Raw genomic sequence first — 21,121 nt, forward strand, 5'->3', positions numbered from 1 at the left:
ATGTCAGCTCTCCGAGAGACACTCTAGCCTGCTTTGTTCCCTTCCCTGTCCCCAGTGTCTGGCATCGAGTAGGCGTGCCATAAATATCTGTGGAGTGCATAATAACAGCGATGATGATAATAGCAGCTAGCCATTGATTGAAGACCTCTTGTGTGCCCGTCTCTGCGTTAAACATTTCTGGAGGCTTAACTCATTTAAGGAGCTACCCCAGCCATCATTTTCTCAGATGGTGAAACTGAGGTTCAGAGAGGCCAAGCGCCGTACCCAAAGGTCACTCAGCAGGAGAGCCGGCAGGAAACCTCGCGTCTGCCGGTGCCGGCGCCGCCCCCGCCCCTCCCCGGAGCCCGGCGGCCGCGCGTGTCCGCGGCCCTGCGAGGGCTCCCCGGCTCCGGACAGCCCAGGGCGGCCGGGGGAGGAGCGCGCTGCAACGGCCGTGGCGAAAGTGCGGTTGTGGATGCGCGGAGAGGCCGGCGGCAGCGGCAGCGGCAGCGGCAGCGGAGGAGGAAGCTGAGCAGGGCGGCGGCGGCGGCGGAACCTGCGGGGCTGGGGCGCGAGCCATGGGCCGCCTGCACTGCACTGAGGACCCGGTGCCCGAGGCCGTGGGCGGCGACATGCAGCAGCTGAACCAGCTGGGCGCGCAGGTGGGCCTGGCGGCAGGGCGTGGGGCGCGGGGCCCAGGTGATTCCAGGAGCGGGGCCTGGGGGCGGGGGACGTCCGGGGGGTGCGCGGGAGTTGGGAGAGACTAGACAGAGCGGCGTCTGGTGGGCGTTTGGGGTGTGTGAGGTCGGTTCGGGGCGAGGCTAAGGGGAGCTGGGGTCTGAGGAGAGTGTGGGGAGCCAAGGGATCTCCGGAGGCCTAAGGGCCAGCTGAGGGGTCCGAAAGGCTTTGTGGGGTCTCAGAGATGGGACTACGGGACCTCTGCGGGGTCCTGGGGCCGAAGAGAGCTTTTGGGGTCCTAAAAGAAGGATGGAGGGGAGTCTAGATGAGGCTGAAGGAGTTTGGGGAACTGAAGGAACAGACCAAGGGCGTGGGGAGTTTTGGGGAGCAGTGGGGTCCAAAGGGAGATAGATGTTTGGCAGGGAGGCCGAGGAAGCCTGAGGGGAGTGGGAGGGCCCGAGAATCCGAGGGGGCCCGGGGAAGCGCGGCCTGGGCTGCCGTCTTACATCTCAGTGTGACATGAGTGTCAGTAATAGCCAGGCCCCACTGGGGCTCTGTGGGCCTGAGGGGCTCGATCTGGGACAAGGCTGATGACACCTTCCACCTCCACCCAGTTAAGGAGAGTCACTGGGATTCACATGGAAAGAAACCTTATACACTGTGTACAGTGAGGGTCCTCATCCTTGATGGTAAGGGAGCTAGCAAAGCCCTTTTCTCCCCCTTCAGGCTGCAGGTGCCAACTAAGGCAGCCTTGGAGGCATCCTGCTTCTGTGCTGGTTGGGATGCCTTTTCATACCACCAAGGCTGCTGAAATAGGTGAGAATGACACTTCTCACCCCCACTGGGAAGATACATCTATTTCCCCCACTAGGTTGTCACTTTCCAGGAGGTAGCGCCCCTCTCTTTCATCTCCATACCCCCCACAACTTTCCACACAGTAGTGCTGCTTTCCAGATAAAAACCAAACTTAGAACTTGTAACAACAGGGAGGTTCTAAGTTTGAGCTATGCAATAGAAAAATTTGCAAGCCACATTTCTAACTTTGCATTTTGTAGTAGCCATATTTAAAAATTAAATAGAAATGGAAATTCTTTTTTTTTTTTTTTTTTGAGACATAGTCTCATTCTGTCACCCAGGCTGGAGTGCAGTGGTGCGATCTCGGGTCACTGCAACCTCCGCCTCCCAGGTGCAACCAGTTCTCTGTCTCAGCCTCCCGAGTAACTGGGACTACAGGCACACGCTACCATGCCCAGCTAATTTTTGTATTTTTAGTAGAGATGGGGTTTGACCATGTTGGCCAGGCTGGTCTTGAATACTTGACCTCAGGTGATCTGCCGGCCCCAGCCTCCCAGAGTGTTGGGATTACAGGCATGAGCCACTGTGCCCAGCCCTCAGTTCATCTTATGCAAGCATCCTGAAGTTTATTTACACAAACCTACTACACACTAGGATATATGGTATAGCCCATTGCTCCTAGGGTACAAACCTATACAGCTTGTGACTGTACTGAATACCATAGGCAACTGCAACATAATGGTAAATATTTGTGTGTTTAGACAAATCTAAATAGAAAAGGTACAGTACAAATACAGTATAAAAGATAAAAAATAGGCCAGGCACGGTGGCTCACACCTACCCTAGGACTTTGGGAGGCCAAGGTGGGCAGATCACAAGGTCAGGAGATCAAGACGATCCTGGCCAACATGATGAAACCCCGTCTCTACTAAAAATACAAAAATTTGCTGGGTGTGGTGGCACACCCCTGTAGTCGCAGCTACTCGGGAGGCTGAGGCAGGAGAATTGTTTGAACCTGGGAGGCGGAGGTTGCAGTGAGTCGAGATCATGCCACTGCACTCTAGTCTAGACAGAGTGAGACTCCAACTCAAAAAAAAAAAAAAAAAAAGAGATAAAAAAAATAACACACCCCTATAGGGTACTTACTATGAACGACACTTGCAGGATTGGAAGTTGCTCTGGGTGAGGCAATGAGTGAGTGTGAAGGCCTAGGACATTACTGTACAGTATTGTAGACTTTATAAACCCTGTGTACTTAAGTTACACTAAATTTATGAAAAATACTTTCTAGGCCAGGCACCATGGCTCACACCTGTAATCCTAGCACTTTGGGAGCCTGAGGCAGGTGGATCACAAGGTCAGGAGTTTGACACCAGCCTGGCCAGTATGGTGAAACCCCGTCTCTACTAAAAATACAAAAATTAGCTGGATGTGGTGGTGGGCACTTATAGTCCCAGCTACTCTGGAGGCTGAGGCAGGAATCGCTTGAACCTGAGAGGTGGAAGTTGCAGTGAGCCGCGATTGCACCACTGCATTCCAGCCTGGGCAATAGAGCGAGACTTCGTCTCAAAAAAAAAACAAAACTTTTTTTTTTTTTTTTTTTTTTTTATGAGACGGAGTCTTGCTCTGTCATCCAGGCTGGAGTGCAGTGGCGCGATCCCGGCTCACTGCAAGCTCCGCCTCCCGGGTTCACGCCATTCTCCTGCCTCAGCCTCGCCGAGTAGCTGGGACTACAGGTGCCCGCCACCATGCCCGGCTAATTTTTTGTATTTTTTTTAGTAGAGACGGGGTTTCACCGTGGTCTCGATCTCCTGACCTCGTGATCCGCCCGCCATGGCCTCCCAAAGTGCTGGGATTACAAGCGTGAGCCACCACGCCCGGCCAGAAAACTTTCTAGTTGGGTATGGTGGCACAGCTACCACAGTAGTCCCAGCTACTTGGGAGGCTGAGACAGGAGGATCACTTGAGCCCAGGATTCCAAGGCTGTAGTAGTGCACGATGATTCCACCTGTGAATAGCCATTGCACTCCAGCCTGGGCAGCATAGTGAGACCCCCATCTCTAAAAAACAATTTTTTTTTTTCTGTTTTTGATAAGTTGACCTTAGCCTACTGTCAGTTTTTTGTTTGTTTGTTTGTTTGTTTGTTTTAGACGTAGTCTTCCTCTGTCACCCAGGCTGGAGTGCAGTGGCGTGATCTTGGCTCACTGCAACCTTCACCTCCTGGGCTCAAGTGATTCTTTTGCCTCAGACTCCCAAGTAGCTGGGACTACAGGCGTGCACCACCATGCCTGGCTAATTTTTGTATTTTTAGTAGAGATGGTTTCACCATGTTGGCCAGGCTGGTCACGAACTCCTGACCTCAAGTGATCTGCCTGCCTCGACCTCCCAAAGTGCTGGGATTACAGGCCTGAGCTGTGCACCTGGCCAACTGTAACTTTTTACTTTATGAATGCTTACCTTTTTTTTTTTTTTTTTTTTTTTTTTTTGAGGCAGGGTCTCACTCTGTCACCCATTGCTCACTGTAGCCTCGATCTCCTGGGCTCAAGCAATCCTCCCACCTCAGCCTCCCAAATAGCTGGGACTATAGGCACGTGCCACCACACCTGGCTAATTTTTGTATTTTTTGTAGAGACAGAGTTTTGCCATGTTGCCCAGGCTGGTTTTGTTAAACTTTTTGGCACTTTTGTAGTAACACATAGCTTAAAACACAAACGTGGCTGGGTGTGGATTTCTGTGACAATCACTAGGTAACAGGGATAATATTTCACTTCCATTATAATGTTATGGGACCATCATTTTTTTTTTTTTTTTGAGATGGAGTCTCGCTTTGTTGCCCAGGCTGGAGTGCAGTGGCTCAATCTCGGCTCACTGCAAGCTCCGCCTCCCTGGTTCACGCCATTCTCCTGCCTCAGCCTCTCCTAGTAGCTGGGACTACAGGCGCCCGCCACTACGCCCAGCTAATTTTTTTGTATTTTTAGTAGAGACGGGGTTTCACCGTGGTCTCGATCTCCTGACCTCGTGATCCGCCCGCCTCGGCCTCCCAAAGTGCTGGGATTACAAGCGTGAGCCACCGCGCCTGGCCTTGGACCATCATTTTATATATAGTTCATCATTGATCAAAATGCCATGCTTAAATCTACAATATCAAAATATTTTTCAATATCTAACCCATATACAAATATCAATGACATTTTACTTTTTGGTACAAAGTTTTCTAAATCTGGTGTTTTACACTTACAGCACATCTTAAAGTAGATTAGCCCTTTTCTTTTTTTTTTTTTTTTGAGATGGAGTCTGGCCCTGTCGCCCAGGCTGGAGTGCAGTGGGGTGATCTCCGCTCACTCAAGCTCCGCCTCCCGGGTTCATGCCACTTTCCTGCCTCAGCCTCCGGAGTAGCTGGGACTACAGGTGCCTGCAGCCATGCCCGGCTGATTTTTTATATTTTTAGTAGAGATGGGGTTTCACCGTGTTAGCCAGGATGGTCTCGATCTCCTGACTTCATGATCTGCCCACGTCGGCCTCCCAAAGTGTTGGGATTACAGGCGTGAGCCACCGCATCCGGCCAGCCCTTTTCTTTTTAAAGACAGTCTCGCTTTGTTGCCCAGGCTAGAGTGCAGGGATGTGATCTCGGCTCACTGAAACCTCTGCCTACAGGGTTCAAGTGATTCTCATGCTGCAGCCACTCAAGTAGCTGAGATTACAGGCGTGCACCACCATGCCCGGCTAATTTTTTCTTGTATTTTTAGTAGAGATGGGATTTCGCCATGTTGGTCAGGGTAGTCTCGAACTTCTGACCTCAAGTGATCCACCCACCTTGGCCCCCCAAAGTGCTGGGATTACAGGAGTGAGCCACTACCCCTGGCCAGATTAGCCCTTTTCAAGTGCTTATGTGGCAAGTGGCCACTGGACAATAGGGATCTAAGTGCTTTTATGTTTTTTTGTTTGTTTGTTTGTTTGTTTTTTGAGAAGGAGTCTTGCTCTGTCACCCAGGCTGGAGTGCAGTGGTGCAGTCTCGGCTCACTGCAAGCTCCACCTCCCGGGTTCACGCCATTCTCCTGCCTCAGCCTCCTGAGTAGCTGGGACTACAAGCACCCGCCACTACACCCGGCTAATTTTTTGTATTTTTAGTAGAGATGGGGTTTCACCGCATTAGTGAGGATGGTCTCTATCTCCTGACCTCGTGATCTGCCCACCTCAGCCTCCCAAAGTGCTGGGATTACAAGCGTGAGCCACCGTGCCCAGCTTATGTATGTTAACTCATTGAGTCCTTGCAATCACTTTTATAGGTAGTTGCTGTTATTATTTTAAATTGAGACAGGGTCTCCCTATGTTGTCTAGGCTTGTCTTGAACTCATGGTCTCTGGTAATCCATCTTGGCCTCCCAAAGTGATGGAATTACAGGCATGAACCACTGCATCCAGCCACTTATTATTATTCGCATTTTACAGACAAAGAAACTGAATCACAGAGCAGTTAAATGAACATAGCTATTATATGATATTAATATATTGAGCATGCACCATGTGGCCAGGCACCATTTTAAATGTATGCATAACAACTCTAAAAGGAAGGCACTATTATTATTCCCATTTTACAGTTAGGAAAGATGGTTCAGAGAAATAAATTGACCTGTTTAAAGTCATGTAGACAGGAGTTCAAGACCAGCCTAGGCAATGTAGCAAGACTCCGTCTCTACAATAAGATAAAAAATTAGCCAGGCATGGTGGCACACACCTGTAGTCCCAGCTACTCCAGAGGCTTAAGTGGGAGAATCACTTGAGTCAGAAATTGGAGGCTGCAGTTAGCTATGATCATGCCACTGTACTCCAGCCCAGAGAACAGACTAGACCCTGTTTCAAATAAATAAATAAAATCATGCAGAAAGCCAGGCAAGGTGGCTCATGCCTGTGATCAAGCACTTTGGGAGGCAGAGGTAGGGAGATCACTTGAGGCCAGGAGTTCAAGACTAGCCTGGGCAACACAGCAAGACCCCATCTCTACGAAAACATTTTTTTTTTCTTTGAGATAGTCTCAATATTGCCCAGGCTGTAGTCCAATGGCATGATCTTGGCTTACTGCAACCTCCGCCTCTCAGGTTCAAGTGATCTCCTGCCTCAGCCTCCCAAGTAGCTGGGACTACAGGCGTGCACCACCATGCCCGGCTCATGTTTGTATTTTTAGTAGCGATGAGGTTTCACCATGTTGGCTAGGCTGGTCTCGAACTCCTGACCTCATAACCCGCCCACCTCGGCCTCCCAAAGTGCCGGGATTACAGGTATGAGCCACTGCGCCTGGCCAACGGTTTTAAAAATTAGCTGAGAGTGGTGGTATGTGCCTGTAGTTCTAGAGACTTAAGTGGCTGAGGCAGGAGAATCCCTTAAGCCCAGAAGTTTGAGGCTGCAGTGAGCTATGACCATGGCATTGCACTCCAGCGTGGGTGAGAAAATGAGACCCTGTCTCAAGAAAATAAATAAATAATGTCGGGCAGCCAGGAAGTGATGGAGTCAGGAATTTAGGATCACGTGTTTGGCTTCAAAGCTTATGGAGGTAGCTTAGCTTTTACTTGTTAATGTATCAGTGTTCTCTGGAAGATATCTATTTGGAGAATAAAAAAAGATTCTGCTACTAACAAAGTTTTTTTCTTTTTTTTTAAGATACTGGATTGTATGATCTGTAAAATTACCTCCAGCTTGGTATTCGTAGAAAATACAAACCACTTCCTTTGAGATCAGCACTTGACTCATTTTCTTTTCTTTTTTTTTTTTTTTTAAGACAGGATCTCACTCTGTTGCCAAGGCTGGAGAGCAGTGTTACAATAATGGCTCACTGCAGTCTTGAACTCCTGGGCTCAAGGAGTCCTCCTGCCTCAGCCTCTTGAGTAGCTGGAACCACAGGCATGTGCCACCACACCAGGCTAATTTTTTATTTTTTAATTTTTTTATAGCAACACGGTCGCTGTATGTTGCCTAGGTTGGTCTGGGCCTCCTGGCCTTAAGGGATCCTCCCACCTCAGCCTCCCGAAGTGCTGGGATTATAGGTGTGAGCCACAAAACCCAGAGTTGACTCATTTTCTTTTCTTTCTTTCCTTTTTTAAAATTTGAGACAGGGTCTCATTCTGTCACTTAGGCTGGAGTGCAGCCTCGACCTCCCAGGCTCAAGTGATCCTCCTACCTCGGCCTTTCTAGTAGCTGGAACTATAGGCATGTGCCACCATGCCTGGCTAATCTTTTTTTTTTTTTTTTTTGAGACGGAGTCTTGCTCTGTTGCCCAGGCTGGAGTGGAATGGCACGATCTCGGCTCACTGCAACCTCTGTCTCCCAGGTTCAAGCAATTCTCTGCCTCAGCCTCCCGAGTAGCTGGGATTACAGGCACGTGCCACCATGCCCGGCTAATTTTTGTATTTTTAGTAGAAACGAGGTTTCATCATCTTGGCCAAGCTGGTCTTGAACTCCTGACCTTGTCCTCCACCCGCCTTGGATTCCCAAAGTGCTGGGATTACAAGCGTGAGGCACGGCACTTTTTTTTTTTTTTTTTTTTTTTTTTGAGGCAGAGTCTCGCTCTGTTGCCCAGGCTGGAGTGCATTGGCTCGATCTGGGCTCACCATAAGCTCTGAACTCCCGGGTTCACGCCCTTCCCCTGCCTCAGCCTCCCCTGTAGCTGGGACTATAGGCGCCCCCTACCACGCTTGGCTAATTTTTTTTTTTTTTTTTTTTGTATTTTTAGTAGAGATGGGGTTTCACCGTAGCCAGGGTGGTGGTCTCCATTTCCTGACCTTGTGCTCTGCGTGCCTCGGCGTCCCAAAGTATTGGGATTACAGGTGTGAGCCAGCCACCGCGCTCAGCATTTTTTTTTTTTTTTTTTTTTTTTTTGAGAGGAGTTCCACTCGTCTCCCAGGCTGGAGTACCATGGTGCGATCTCAGCTCACTGCAACCTCTGCCTCCCAAGTTCAAGCGATTCTCCTGCCTCAGCCTCCTGAGTAGCTGGGATTATAGACACACACCACCACGCCTGGCTAATATTTATTTATTTATTTATTTATTTATTTATTTTTGAGATGGAGTCTTGCCCTGTCGCCCAGGTTGGAGTGCAATGGTGCAGTCTCAGCTCACTGCAACCTCCATCTCCCAGGTTCAAGCAGTTCTCCTGCCTCAGCCTCCCAAGTAGCTGGGATTATAGGTGTGTGCCACCACACTCGGCTAATTTTTTGTTTCTTTAGTCGAAACGGGGTTTCACCATGTTAGCTAGGCTGGTCTCAAACTCCTGACCACAGGTGATCTGCCCGCCTTGGCCTCCCAAAGTGCTGGGATTACAGGCGTGAGCCACCACGCCAGGCCATTTTTGAATTTTTAGTAGAGACGGGGTTTCGCCAAGTTGGCCAGGCTGGTCTCAAACTCCTGACCTCTGGTTATCCCCCCACCTCAACCTCCCAAAGTGCTGGGATTACAGGCGTGAGTCACCACGCCAGACCATTTTTGAATTTTTAGTAGAGACGGGGTTTCACCAAGTTGGCCAGGCTGGTCTCAAACTCCTGACCTCTGGTTATCCCCCAACCTCAACCTCCCAAAGTGCTGGGATTACAGGCGTGAGCCACCGCGCCTGGCCTGTTTTTTTGTTGTTGTTTTTTAAACTGAACAATGTATCCTGACTATTTTCTCCCTTCAATACGAACAGATCTACTGCATTCTTTTTTTTTGAGATGAAGTCTCACTCTGTCGCCCAGGCTGGAGTGCAGTGGCACGATCTCGGCTCACTGCAAGCTCCACCTCCCGGGTTCACGCCATTCTCCTGCCTCAGCCTCCCGAGTAGCTGGGACTACAGGCACCCCCTACCAAGACTGGCTAATTTTTTTATATTTTTAGTAGAGGGTTTTGAGACAGGGTTTCACCGTTTTAGCCAGGGTGGTCTAGATCTCATGACCTCATGATCCGCCCGTCTCGGCTTCCCAAAGTGCTGGGATTACAGGCTTGAGCCACCGCGCCAGGCCCCTTTTTTCTTTTTAAGTTTAAATGTATTATTATGATTTGTAGAGATGGACTCTCACTATGCTGTCTGAACATAATGCTTGTCTCCTGGGCTCAAGCGGTCCTCCTGCCTCAGCCTCCCAAAGTGCTGGCATTACAGGCATGAGCCACTGTGACTTGCCAAAATAATTACTTTTTGGAACATACCTAAAGGATATACTTCACGGAATGGAATTACTAGGTCAAGGGGTATAATCATTTAAAAATTTGATGCCGGTTGGCTGTGGTCGGTCATACCTATAATCCCAGTTCTTAGGGAGGGTGAGGCAGGAGGATTGCTTGAGCCCAGGAGTTCCAGATGAGCTGGGGCAACATTGTGAGACCCTGTCTCTACAAAATATAAAAAAATTGGCCCAGTGTGGATGTGGTGGTGTGTGCCTGTAATCTCAGCTACTCAGGAGACTGAGGTGGGAGGATTGCTTTGAACCCAAGAGGTTGTAGGCTCCAGTGAGTCGTGATTGCGCCACTGCACTCCAGTCTGGGCGACAGAGCCAGATTCTGCCTCAAAAAAAATACAAGTTAGATGCACATTGTGAAATTGCCCTCTAGAAAGGTCACCCCAGTGTATCCTATCATCAGTCATGCAGGAACCTGTCTGCTTCCTTGTACTTTCACCAGCACTGGTGTCCTAGTCAAACTTTTGGGTTTGCAGATCTGATAAGTGAAAAATAGTATCTTCTGGTTTTACTGATTTGCATTTCTCTAGTCTGGAATGACCTTGTGCATCTCTTCCTAAGTTTACTGGGGAGAATCCTTAAGATTTTGAGATGCATGCATAGATAGCCATGGGTGGGTGAGCATTCCAGAGGGAGGCACCTATGCAATTGCAAAGGCAAAGCATGGGGGGAGTGTTTAGGAAAGATTTATTCAGCAAATACTTACTGTGCACTTACAATATTTAAGTTGCTTTGAAGCTGCAATGCCATATAAGGAAGCTTCTCTTCTAAGACATGTTTGTGTTCCTTATCAGAGTTGAAAATTCTAGGTGGCCCCAGGGAGCCTCACAAGTTGAGAATCTGGGTAGGTCCCTTTCTTGTTGGGAGTGTCATGGTTTCTTGGCAGGGCTTTGGAGGATAAGGAGGGCTTGGGAAGAGAGAGATAGGGATGAGGGATCAGTAAGACATTCTTGCATTGTCGCTCAGGCTGGATTGCAGTGGCGCAATCATAGTTTGCTGCAGCCTCAAGCTCCTGGGCTCAAGCAATCCTTCCACCTCAGCCTCCAGAGTAGCTAGAACTACAGGTGCATACCACAACGCCTGACTAATTTATTTTTATTTTTTGAGCTAGGATCTTGTTCTGTCACGCAGGCTGGAGTTCAGTGGTGTGATCATAACTCACTGCAGCTTGGAATGCCTGGGCTGAAGCAATCCTCCTGCCTCAGCCTCCTGAGTAGCTAGGACTACAGGAGCATGCCACCTTGCCTGCCTAATTTTTAAATTTTTTTATGCAGATTGCCCAAGCTGGTCTCGAACTGCTGGCCTCAAGCAATCCTCTCACCTTGGCCTCCCAGAGTGCTGGGATTACAGGCACGAGCCACCACACCCAGTTTCATTTTCTTTTAAAATAGAATACATTTTTGAATAAAACAATACAGAGGCCTGACAGATGTGTAGAGTTTAATGTGTCGTAGCAGAAGGGATAGGTGCATTTAACATACTACACATACAACTTTGGGGGTTTTAAGCTGAAGTATCTGCCTATAATCTTTTTCTTTTTTTATATATTGCTTCTAGAAGGTGGATCAAATGGTATAGTGACTCTACTTATGGCTCTAACTGTACCTACCATTTGTTTAGCATCCAGCTTCGCTCTGTGCTAGAGGCTCTGCATGTGTTTCTGTTAGTATTGGAAGCTGTGTATTCTTACCTTTGTTTTCCTTGTGGGGACTGGGACACAGATGCTAAATGGCTTGACCAAATTCACAAGAGTAGTCAACGGAGAACACTGATTGAACTGGGTCTTTTAAACCCTGGCATCCTGGTTTTCCCCACTATGCCATACACAATGGGCTTTTTGTTGTTGTTGTTGTTTTTTGAAACGGAGTCTCGCTCTGTCACCCAGGCTGGAGTGCAGTGGCACGATCTCCGCTCACTGCAACCTCCGCCTCCCGGGTTCAAGCAATTCTTCTGCCTCAGCCTCCTGAGTAGCTAGGATTACAGGCACGAACCACCACGCCTGGCTAATTTTTGTATTCTTAGTAGAGACGAGGTTTCACCATGTTGGCCAGGCTGGTCTTGAACTCCCGACCTCAAATGATCCGCCAACCTCGGCCTCTCAAAGTGCTGAGATTACATGCGTGAGCCACCGCGTCCAGCCCATACACCCTGTTCACAGGGAGGGACATGAGAAAGTAATGATCTGTGTCTCAGTCAGCTCAGGCTGCCATAACAAAATACCTGGGCAGCTGGTATTTTGTTAAGGCAAAATATCATAGACTGTTTGGCTCCAATAGCAGACATTTCTTTCATTCTTTCCCTCCTTCCTTCTTTCCTTCCTTCCTTCCTTCCTTCCTTCCTTCCTTCCTTCCTTTCTTTTGAGACAGAGTCTCGATCTGTCATCCAGGCTGGTGTGCAGTGGCATGATCACAGCTCACTGCAACCCCTGCCTCCTGGGTTCAAGTGAGTCTCCTGCCACAGCCTCCCGAGTAGCTGGGATTACAAGTACACGTCACCACGCCTGGCTAATTTTTTTTGTTTTTTGTTTTAGTAGAGACGGGGTTTCACTATGCTGGCCAGGCTGGTCTCAAACTCCTGACCTCGTGATCTGCTCACTTCAGCCTCCCAAAGTGCTGGGATTACAGGCGTGAGCCACTATGCCCAGCCCAGACATTTATTTCTAACAGTTCTGCTTGCTCGGAAGTACAAGATCAAGTGCTAGCCAGTGTGATTCCTGGCTGGTAGATGACTCCCTCCTTCCTTTTTTTTTTTTTTTTTTTTAAGAGATGGGGTCTTGCTATGTTGCCCAGGCAGATTTCAAACTCACAGCCTCAAGCAATCCTCCCATCTTGGCCTCCCAAAATGCTGGGATTACAGGCGTGAGCCACTGCACCTGGCCTCTTCCTCTTCTTATAAGGGCCCCAGCCCTAGGCTGGGTGCGGTGGGTCATACTTATAATCCCAGCACTTTGGGAGGCCAAGGCAGATGGATCACTTGAGGTGAAGAGTTCGAGACCAGCCTGGCCAATATGGTGAAACCCGTCTCTACTAAAAATACAAAAATTATCCAGGTGTGGTGGAGCACCTGTAATCCCAGCTGCTCGGGAGGCTGAGGCAGGAGAATTGCTTGAACTTGGGAGGTGGAGGTTGCAGTGAGCCAACATCACACCACTGCACTCCAGCCTGGGCAACAGAGTGAGACTCCATCTAAAAAAATAAAATAAAATAAGGGCCCCCAGCCCTATGGGGCTACGGTCTCACTCTTATGACCTCATTTAACCTTTATCATCTAACAGGCCCTGTCTTCTAATATTGTCACAACGGAAGTTAGGGCTTCAATATATGAATTTTGGGGAGACACAAACATTCAGTTCCTAACAACACATTACCAGTAAAGAGAAAAGATTAAGACACACAAAACTGTAAGCGTCTGTTCTAGGTGCATAATAAAGTATTACAATTTATTGTTATCTTACACAAGTAATGAGATATTTATGGGTGGGGGGAACCCAAGAAAATATGAGGCCAGGTGCATGGCTTATGCCTGTAATTCCAGCACTTTGGGAGGCTAACGTGGGTAGATCACTTGAGCCCAGGAGTTTGAGACCATCCTGGGCAACAAAGTGAGACCCTGTCTCTACATTAAAAAAAAAAATTAGCCGGGTATGGTGGCATGTGCCTGTAGTCCCAGCTACTCTGGAGGCTGAGGTGGGAGGATTGCTTGAGCCCAGGAGGCAGAGGTTACAGTGAGCCGAGATTGCATCACTGCATTCCAGCCTGGGCGACAGAGAGACCCTGTCTCAGGGAAAGAAAAAAAAAAGAAAGAAAGAAAATATGGATAGGTAAAACAGAAGAAAATAAAAATCATACAAAGTGGTAACTGCTTTTAATTTTCTGACGATTTTCCCTTTGTGCGTGCGTGTGTGTGTGTGTGTGTGTCTGTGTCCTAGAGATATATGTGTGCATCTGAGTGTGTATGCTTACGGTCTCTCAATACATGTCTGCTAAGTATCCCAATAAACGTGTTTTTCAGATGATGTAGTGACACAGGTATATTGACACTGGTCGTGGGTATTGTGAACATTTGTAACTGTAGGATGATCAGAACAGGCATAGCACCTGGCTGTTACTGTTCTTCCCTCTCAAGGCTCTGCAGTTGCCTGGGGTGGGGCAGGCTGACCCAGGAGTAGAAATTGTACTGAGGTTCTGTGTTGTTTTCTTCACAGCAGTTCTCAGCCCTGACAGAGGTGCTTTTCCACTTCCTAACTGAGCCAAAAGAGGTAAATAAAACATTCTGTGTTAGGGAGAGTGGGTCCGTGGTCCCTGAGATGCTTAGAAAGTGAAGGCCCGGGTTTTCACTGTTCTCTCTCTGCAGGTGGAAAGGTTTCTGGCTCAGCTCTCTGAATTTGCCACCACCAATCAGATGAGTCTTGGCTCCCTCAGAAGCATCGTGAAAAGCCTCCTTGTGGTTCCAAATGGTGAGTAACCTCTCTTAGCAGCTGTGGCCAGAGACATTAACTTGAACATTCCTTTAGTCCATGGAATCACTGAAGCATGCTCCATGGACCAAGCCAGAGCATTCGGTAATGAGCCAGACGTGGGTGGGACTCTGTCTCCAGAGGGAGCCCACGTAACAGGTGAACATAGTATAGTGGAATAGTAGTGCGCTGTGGTGCAGCACAGCTCAAAAGTTCAGTCTGCATCTTGAGTTATGTCCCCAGAATGTCCTCTTGTCCTCTCTATAATAAGGACAGAAATTGAGAATAAGCATTTGGAAGCTTTTATAGCAATTTGACAACGTCCCTTGAATCTAATACTTTTTTTTTTTCTTTTTGAGACAGAGTCTCTCTCTGTCACCAGGCTGAAGTGCAGTGGCACAATCTTGGCTCACTGTAACCTCTGCCATTCGAGTTCAAGTGATTCTCCTACTCAGCCTCCCGAGTAGCTGGGATTACAGGCATGCGCCACCATGCCCAGCTAATTTTTTTATTTTTAGTAGAGACCGTGTTGGCCAGGATGGTCATGATCCCTTGACCTCATGATCTGCCCGCCTCGGCCTCCCATAGTGCTGGGATTACAAGCGTGAGCCACTGCGCCCGGCCCGAATCTAATAATTTTTTTAAATGGAGCATTTTTTTTTTGACAGGGTCTTGCCCTGTTGCCCAAGCTGGAATACAGTGGTACAGTCATAGCTCATTTCAGCCTCAAACTCCTAGGCTCAAGTGATCCTCCTGCCTCAACTCCCCAAGTAGCTGGGACCACAGGTGTGCACCACCCTGCCCGGCTAATGTTTTTTGTGTGTAGAAATAGAGTCTCTCTATGTTACCCAGGCTAGTCTCAAACTCCTAGCTTCATCTGTCCTCTTGCCTTGGCGTCCCAAAGTGCTGGGATTGTAGGTATAAGCCACCATGCCCAGCTTCAGTTCAAGTGTATTAGAAGTTGGGGGTTTAATTTGTTTGCTTCTGTTCAGCACCTTCCTATATCTTAGTAAAAGTTCTTTCCTTTGCCCTGTACTGTGCTCCTGAGGTTCTGGGGGCTTGAACTAGAACATTCCAGAGATTTTCAACTGTGAAATTTTCTGAGCCTCGTGTTTTTGTGATTCTTGCCTTCTTTGCTGTCATGACTTGATAAGAATTTGAGGGTTTTTTTGTTTTGTTTTGCTTTTGAGACGGAGTTTCAATCTTTTTGCCCAGGCTGGAGTGCAATGGCGTTGTCTTGGCTCACCGCAACCTCCGCTTCCTGGGTTCAAGTGATTCTCCTGCCTCAGCCTCCCAAGTAGCTGGGATTACAGGTGCCCGCCACCACACCCAGCTAATTTTTTGTATTTTTAGTAGAGACAGGGTTTCACCATGTTGGACAGACTGGTCTCAAACTCCTGACCTTAGGTGATCCACCCACCTCAGCCTCCCAAAGTGTTAGGATTACAGGAGTGAGTCCCTGTGTCTGGCCTTGAAGTCTGTTGTTTGTTTTTTTGAAACAGAGTCTCGCTCTGTCGCCTAGGCTGGAGTGCAGTGCGGAATCTTGGCTCATTGCAACCTCCGCCTCCCAGGTTCAAGCGATTCTCCTGCCTCAGCCTCCTGAGTAGCTGGGATTACAGGCACAGGCAAGCGCCACCATGCCTGGATAATTTTTGTATTTTTAGTAGAGATGGGGTTTCACTATGTTGGCCAGGCTGGTCTTGAACTCCTGACCTCATGATCCACCCGCCTCGGCTCCCCAAAGTGCTGGATTACAGACATGAGCCACTGTACTCAGCCAAAGTCTTTTTTTTTTTTTTTTTTTTTGAGATGGAGTCTCGCTCTGTCGCCCAGGCTGGAGTGCAGTGGCGCAATCTCGGCTCACTGCAACTTCTGCCTCCCAGGTTCACGCCATTCTCCTGCCTCAGCCTCTCCGAGTAGCTGGGACTACAGGCGCCCGCCACCACGCCCGGCTAATTTTTTGTATTTTTAGTAGAGACAGGGTTTCACCATGGTCTCAATCTCCTGACCTCGTGATCGGCCCGCCTCGGCCTCCCAAAGTGCTGGGATTACAAGTGTGAGCCACCGCGCCTGGCCAACCAAAGTCTTTTTATATAGGAATACATTTTTTTTTTTTTTTTGAGACAGGCTTTTGCTCTGTTGCTCACACTGGAGTGCAGTGGCATGATCTCAGCTTACTGCAACCTCCGCCTCCTGGGCTTAAGTGATCCTCCCACATCAGCCTCTGGAGTAGCTGGGACTACAGGCATGCACCACCGCCTGGCTATTTTTTGTATTATTATTATTATTTGTAGAGATGGGGTTTTGCCATGCTGGCCAGGCTGGTTTCAAATTCCTGAGCTCAAGCGATCTGCCCTCCTCAGCCTCCCAAAGTGTTAGGAGTACAGGTGTGAGCCATTGCACCAGCAGGAATAAATTTTCATTTTAAACTTTCAAAAACAGTACAGAGCGGCCAGGTGTGGTGGCTCACGCCTGTAATCCCAGCACTTTGGGAAGCCAAGACGGGCAGATCACGAGGTCAGGAGATCAAGACCATCTTGGCTAACACGGTGAAACCCCGTCTCTACTAAAAATACAAAAAATTAGCTGGGCGTGGTGGTGGGCGCCTGTAGTCCCAGCTACTCAGGAGGCTGAGGCAGGAGAACGGCGTGATCTCGGGAGGCAGAGCTTGCAGTGAGCTGAGATCGCGCCACTGCACTCCAGCCTGGGCGACAGAGTGAGACTCCGTCTCAAAAAAAAAAAAAGGCGGTATAGTGCTATAGAGAGTCAAAAGTAAAAATCCTCTTTTACTCTCCTCCTACTTTTGTCCCTAGGGATAATCACAATATAATTTTGGACTATGGCATTTTATATTTTTATGTACACTAATGAACATATTCATGTAGCTTTGTTTTTCATAAATGGTAGCAAACCGTAAAAAGTGTCCTGGAACTCACATTTTTTCGTCATACCTGGTATATCATGGAGCTCTTTCCATATCACCTTCATTCTTTAGATGGACATAATATCCCATAGACTGAATATATCTCCTTTTAGTTAATCTATATCCTGTTGTTGGATATTTCTGTTGTTCCCATATCTCACCCTTACAAACAATGCCACAGTGAACATCCTTACAACCACTTCTTACTCACAAATATGAGTATTTTGAGACCAGCCTGACCAACATGGTGCCTAAAGTGCAGAACCGCAAGTCTTTATTATTATTATTATTTATTTATTTTTGAGATGGAGTCTCGCTCTGTCACGCAGTCACAGTCTTGCCCTGTCTGTGCAGCGGCGTGATCTCAGCTCACTGCAAGCTCTGCCTACCAGGTTCACACCATTCTGCCTCAGCCTCCTGAGTAGCTGGGACTACAGGTGCCCACAACCACGCCCAGCTAATTTTTTATATTTTTTAGTAGAGATGGGGTTTCACCGTGTTAGCCAGGATGGTCTCAATCTCTTGACCTCATGATCCACCTTCCTCAGCCTCCCAAAGTGCTCAGATTACAGGTGTGAGCCACTGCACCCGGCCAAGTCTTTTTTTTTTTTTTTCTGAGTCTCACTCTGTCAGTCAGGCTGGAGTGCAGTGGCGCGATCTCGGCTCACTGCAACCTCCACTTCCCGGGTTCAAGTGATTCTTCTGACTCAGCCTTCTGAGTAGCTGGGATTACAGGCGCCCACCACCATGCCTGGCTAATTTTTGTATTTCTAGTAGAGACCAAGTTTCACCATGTTGGCCAGGCTGGTCTTGAACTCCTGACCTCAGGTGATCTGCCGGCCACGCCTCCCACAGTGCTGGGATTACAGGCATGAGCCATCACACCCGGCCAGAACCATAAGTCATTATTCTCATTCTCTGGCCTTCATCTTTGGAAATGGGTTTATCTGAGGGCTGAGACCTGTCTACCAAACACCTGTTATGGGCACTAATTTTCAGGAGACCTCTGTCTAGTGTCCCTGCCCCCAGTCTTCCCTGTCTTCCTCACCCCACCACACTGTATCCTTTTTTTTTTTTCGAGACAGAGTTTTGCTCTTGTCACCCAGGCTGGAGTACAGTGGCAAGATCTCGGCTCACTGCAAACTCCGTCGACAAGGTTCAAGCAATTCTCCTTCCTCAGCCTCCCGAGTAGCTGGAACTACAGGCATGCACCACCACACCTGGCTAATTTTTTGTAGTTGTATTTTTATTTTTATTATTTATTATTTCTTTTCTTTTTTTTTTTTTTTTTTGAGATGGATTCTCACTCCGTTGCCCAGGCTGGAGTGCAGTGACGTGATCTCGGCTCACTGCAACCTCCATCTCCTGGGTTCAAGCGATTCTCCTGCCTCAGCCTCCCAAATAGCTGGGAATACAGATGCATGCCACTACACTCAGCTAATTTTTTTTTTTTTTTTTTTTTTTTTTTTTTTGAGACAACGTCTTGCTCTGTCTCCCAGGCTGGAGTGCAGTGGCATGATTTCGGCTCACTGCAAACCTCCGTCTCCCGGGTTCAAGCAATTCTCCTGCCTTAGCCTCCCGAGTAGCTGGCATTACAGGCGCCCACCACCATGCCTGCCTAATTGTTTTTTATTTTTTGTATTTTTAGTAGAGATGATGTTTCTCCATGTTGGTCAGGCTGGTCTCGAACTCCTGACCTCAGGTGATCTGCCTGCCTTGACCTCCCAAAGTGCTGGGATTACAGGCGTGAGCCACTGTGCCCAGCTAATTTTTTTTTTTTTTTTTTTTTTGGAGACGGAGTCTCGCTTTGTCACCCAGGCTGGAGTGCAGTGGCGCAATCTTGGCTCACTGCAAGCTCCGCCTCCCGGGTTCACGCCATTCTCCTGCCTCAGCCTCTCCGAGTAGCTGGGACTACAGGCGCCCGCCACCACGCCCGGCTAATTTTTTTTTGTATTTTTAGTAGAGACGGGGTTTCACCGTGGTCTCGATCTCCTGACCTCATGATCCGCCCGCCTCGGCCTCCCAAAGTGCTGGGATTACAAGCATGAGTCACTGCGCCCGGCTAATTTTTTATTTTTAGTAGAGATGGAGTTTCGCCATGTTGGCCAGGCTGGTCTTGAACTTTTGACCCCAAGTGATCCGCCCACCTCAGCCTCCCAAAGTGCTGGGATTATAGGCATGAGCCGCCCTGCTCAGCAATTTTTTGTACTTTTAGTAGAGATGGGGTTTCACCATGTTGGCCTGGCTGGTCTCGAACTCCTGACCTCAGGTGATCCGCCTGCCTTGACCTCCCAAAGTCCTGAGATTATAGATGTGAGCCACTGTGCCCGGCCTATTATTTTAAAAATAAATAGAGTCAGGATCTTCCTATGTTGCCCAGGCTGGTCTCCAGCGATCCTGGGCCCAAGCGATCCTCCTGCCTTAGAGTCTGAAAGTGCTGGGATTACAGGCATGAGCCACCGCACCTGGCCCCCCACTGTGTCCTGGTAGATTGCCTTCAGCCTTGAGCTCCAGCCCTGTGCTGCCTCAGAAAGCCTTCCCAAATCACTTGAATTCACAGTGACCTCCCCTTCTAGCATCTGAGATATGTTTTTTATCTGTAACTATCATTTTGGTCAGTACTAATTTACAGGTTTCTATTGTTCCTGCTGTTTTGTTTGTATCTGATGTATCTGTCTCATGGCTCTAATAGATAGTTCCTCAAACTCGGGGGTGAGTCTTGTTCTTTCCTAAGCCATGGTTAGAAGCAAGGTAATGGCATAAAGCAGGTGCTCAGTACATGCAGAGCGAATTGAATAGAATTTAGGAGATGCTGTGACCCTCCCAAGGGACGTTGAGTCTATATTTTCCTTCTTTTTATTTATTTATTTATTTTGGGACAAGGTCTCACCCAGACTGATCATCATAGCTCACTGCAACCTCCACCTCCAGGGCTTAAGTGATTCTTCTGCTTTAGCCTCCTGAGTAGCTGGGGACTACGGTGCACCAACATACCTGGCTAATTTTTGTATTTTTTGTAGAGACGACGTTTTACCATGTTGCCCTGGCTGGTCTTGATTCTTGGGCTCAAGCGATCTGTCTGCCTTGGCCTCCCAAAATGCTGGGATTACAGGCATGAACCACCATGCCCAGCCTAGTCTATATTTTTCTTTCTTTTTCTTTTTCTGAGACAGAGTTTCACTCTTGTCTTCCAGGCTGGAGTGCAATGGCTCGATCTCGGCTCACTGCAATCTCTACTTCCCAGGTTCAAGTGATTCTCCTGCCTCAGCTTCCTGAGAAGCTGGGATTACAGGCATGTGCCACCATGCCCGGCTACTTTTTGTATTTTTAGTACAGACAGGGTTTCACCATGTTGGCCAGGCTGGTCTTGAACTCCTGATCTCAGGTGATCTGCCCACCTCAGCCTCCCAAAGTGCTGGGGTTACAGGCGTGAGCCACTGTTCCCGGCCTATAGCAGATCATTTTCTATAGATACAGAGAAAATTGAGGAACTCAGCATACCAGTGAAGAGATGGGCTTTTCAGGCTCACTCTGATTTGAGTTTTGGTCCCATCACTGAATGTAGCCATTTGGTTCTGGACAAATCAGCCTTGTAGAACCTCAGTTTCTTATCTGAAAAGTAGAATAATAATAGCAGCTTATTTCGGTGTTAGGAATGAATAGATGAATGCCTGTAAAGTACTTAACCCAGTGCTTGCTCAACTGTAACCTTTGTTTTGTTGAGGCTTTTGTTGAGCCAGGGTCTTGCTATGTTGCCCAGGCTGGTCTGGAAGTCCTTGGCTGAAATGATTCTCCTGTCTTAACCTCCCAAGTAGCTGGGAGTATAGGCATGTTACTGTGCCCAGCTGTTATGGCCTTTATTTATTGATAGAGCAGCTAGTGTTCAGTCCTATTCCTTTATGTCAAATTATGGGATAAAACTTTTACCTAATAATGAGTATGTGAATGTATGTCTGGGCTAGTTAATGCCCCAAAGCCTTCTAAGTTTTATTATTTTATTATATATTTTTTGAGATGGAGTTTTGCTGTTGTTGCCCAGGCTGGAGTGCAAAGACGCCATCTTGGCTCACTGCAAGCTCCGCCTCCCAGGTTC

General features: G+C 48.2%; 1 protein-coding gene across 17 annotated transcripts in view; it reads left to right on the forward strand.

Moving 5' to 3' along the window:
* Positions 1–336: 336 nt before the first annotated feature.
* Positions 337–21,121, forward strand: part of COMMD7 (COMM domain containing 7) — a 95,073-nt gene continuing 74,288 nt past the window's right edge. For 3 of the 17 annotated variants that reach the window (XM_063633828.1, XM_063633826.1, XM_055266782.2), the window contains exons 1-3: positions 414–641; positions 13,854–13,907; positions 14,003–14,105. In XM_063633828.1, coding sequence (XP_063489898.1) covers positions 558–641; positions 13,854–13,907; positions 14,003–14,105 — 241 coding nt within the window. In that variant the 5' untranslated portion in view covers positions 414–557. Of the gene's footprint in view, positions 642–13,853; positions 13,908–14,002; positions 14,106–21,121 lie in introns of all 17 variants that reach the window. The other 14 variants (XR_010119415.1, XM_055266779.2, XM_055266780.2 and 11 more) reach the window with 13 other exon arrangements.

This window comes from Symphalangus syndactylus, chromosome 24 (genome assembly GCF_028878055.3).
Source record: "Symphalangus syndactylus isolate Jambi chromosome 24, NHGRI_mSymSyn1-v2.1_pri, whole genome shotgun sequence".
Taxonomy (NCBI): domain Eukaryota; kingdom Metazoa; phylum Chordata; class Mammalia; order Primates; family Hylobatidae; genus Symphalangus; species Symphalangus syndactylus.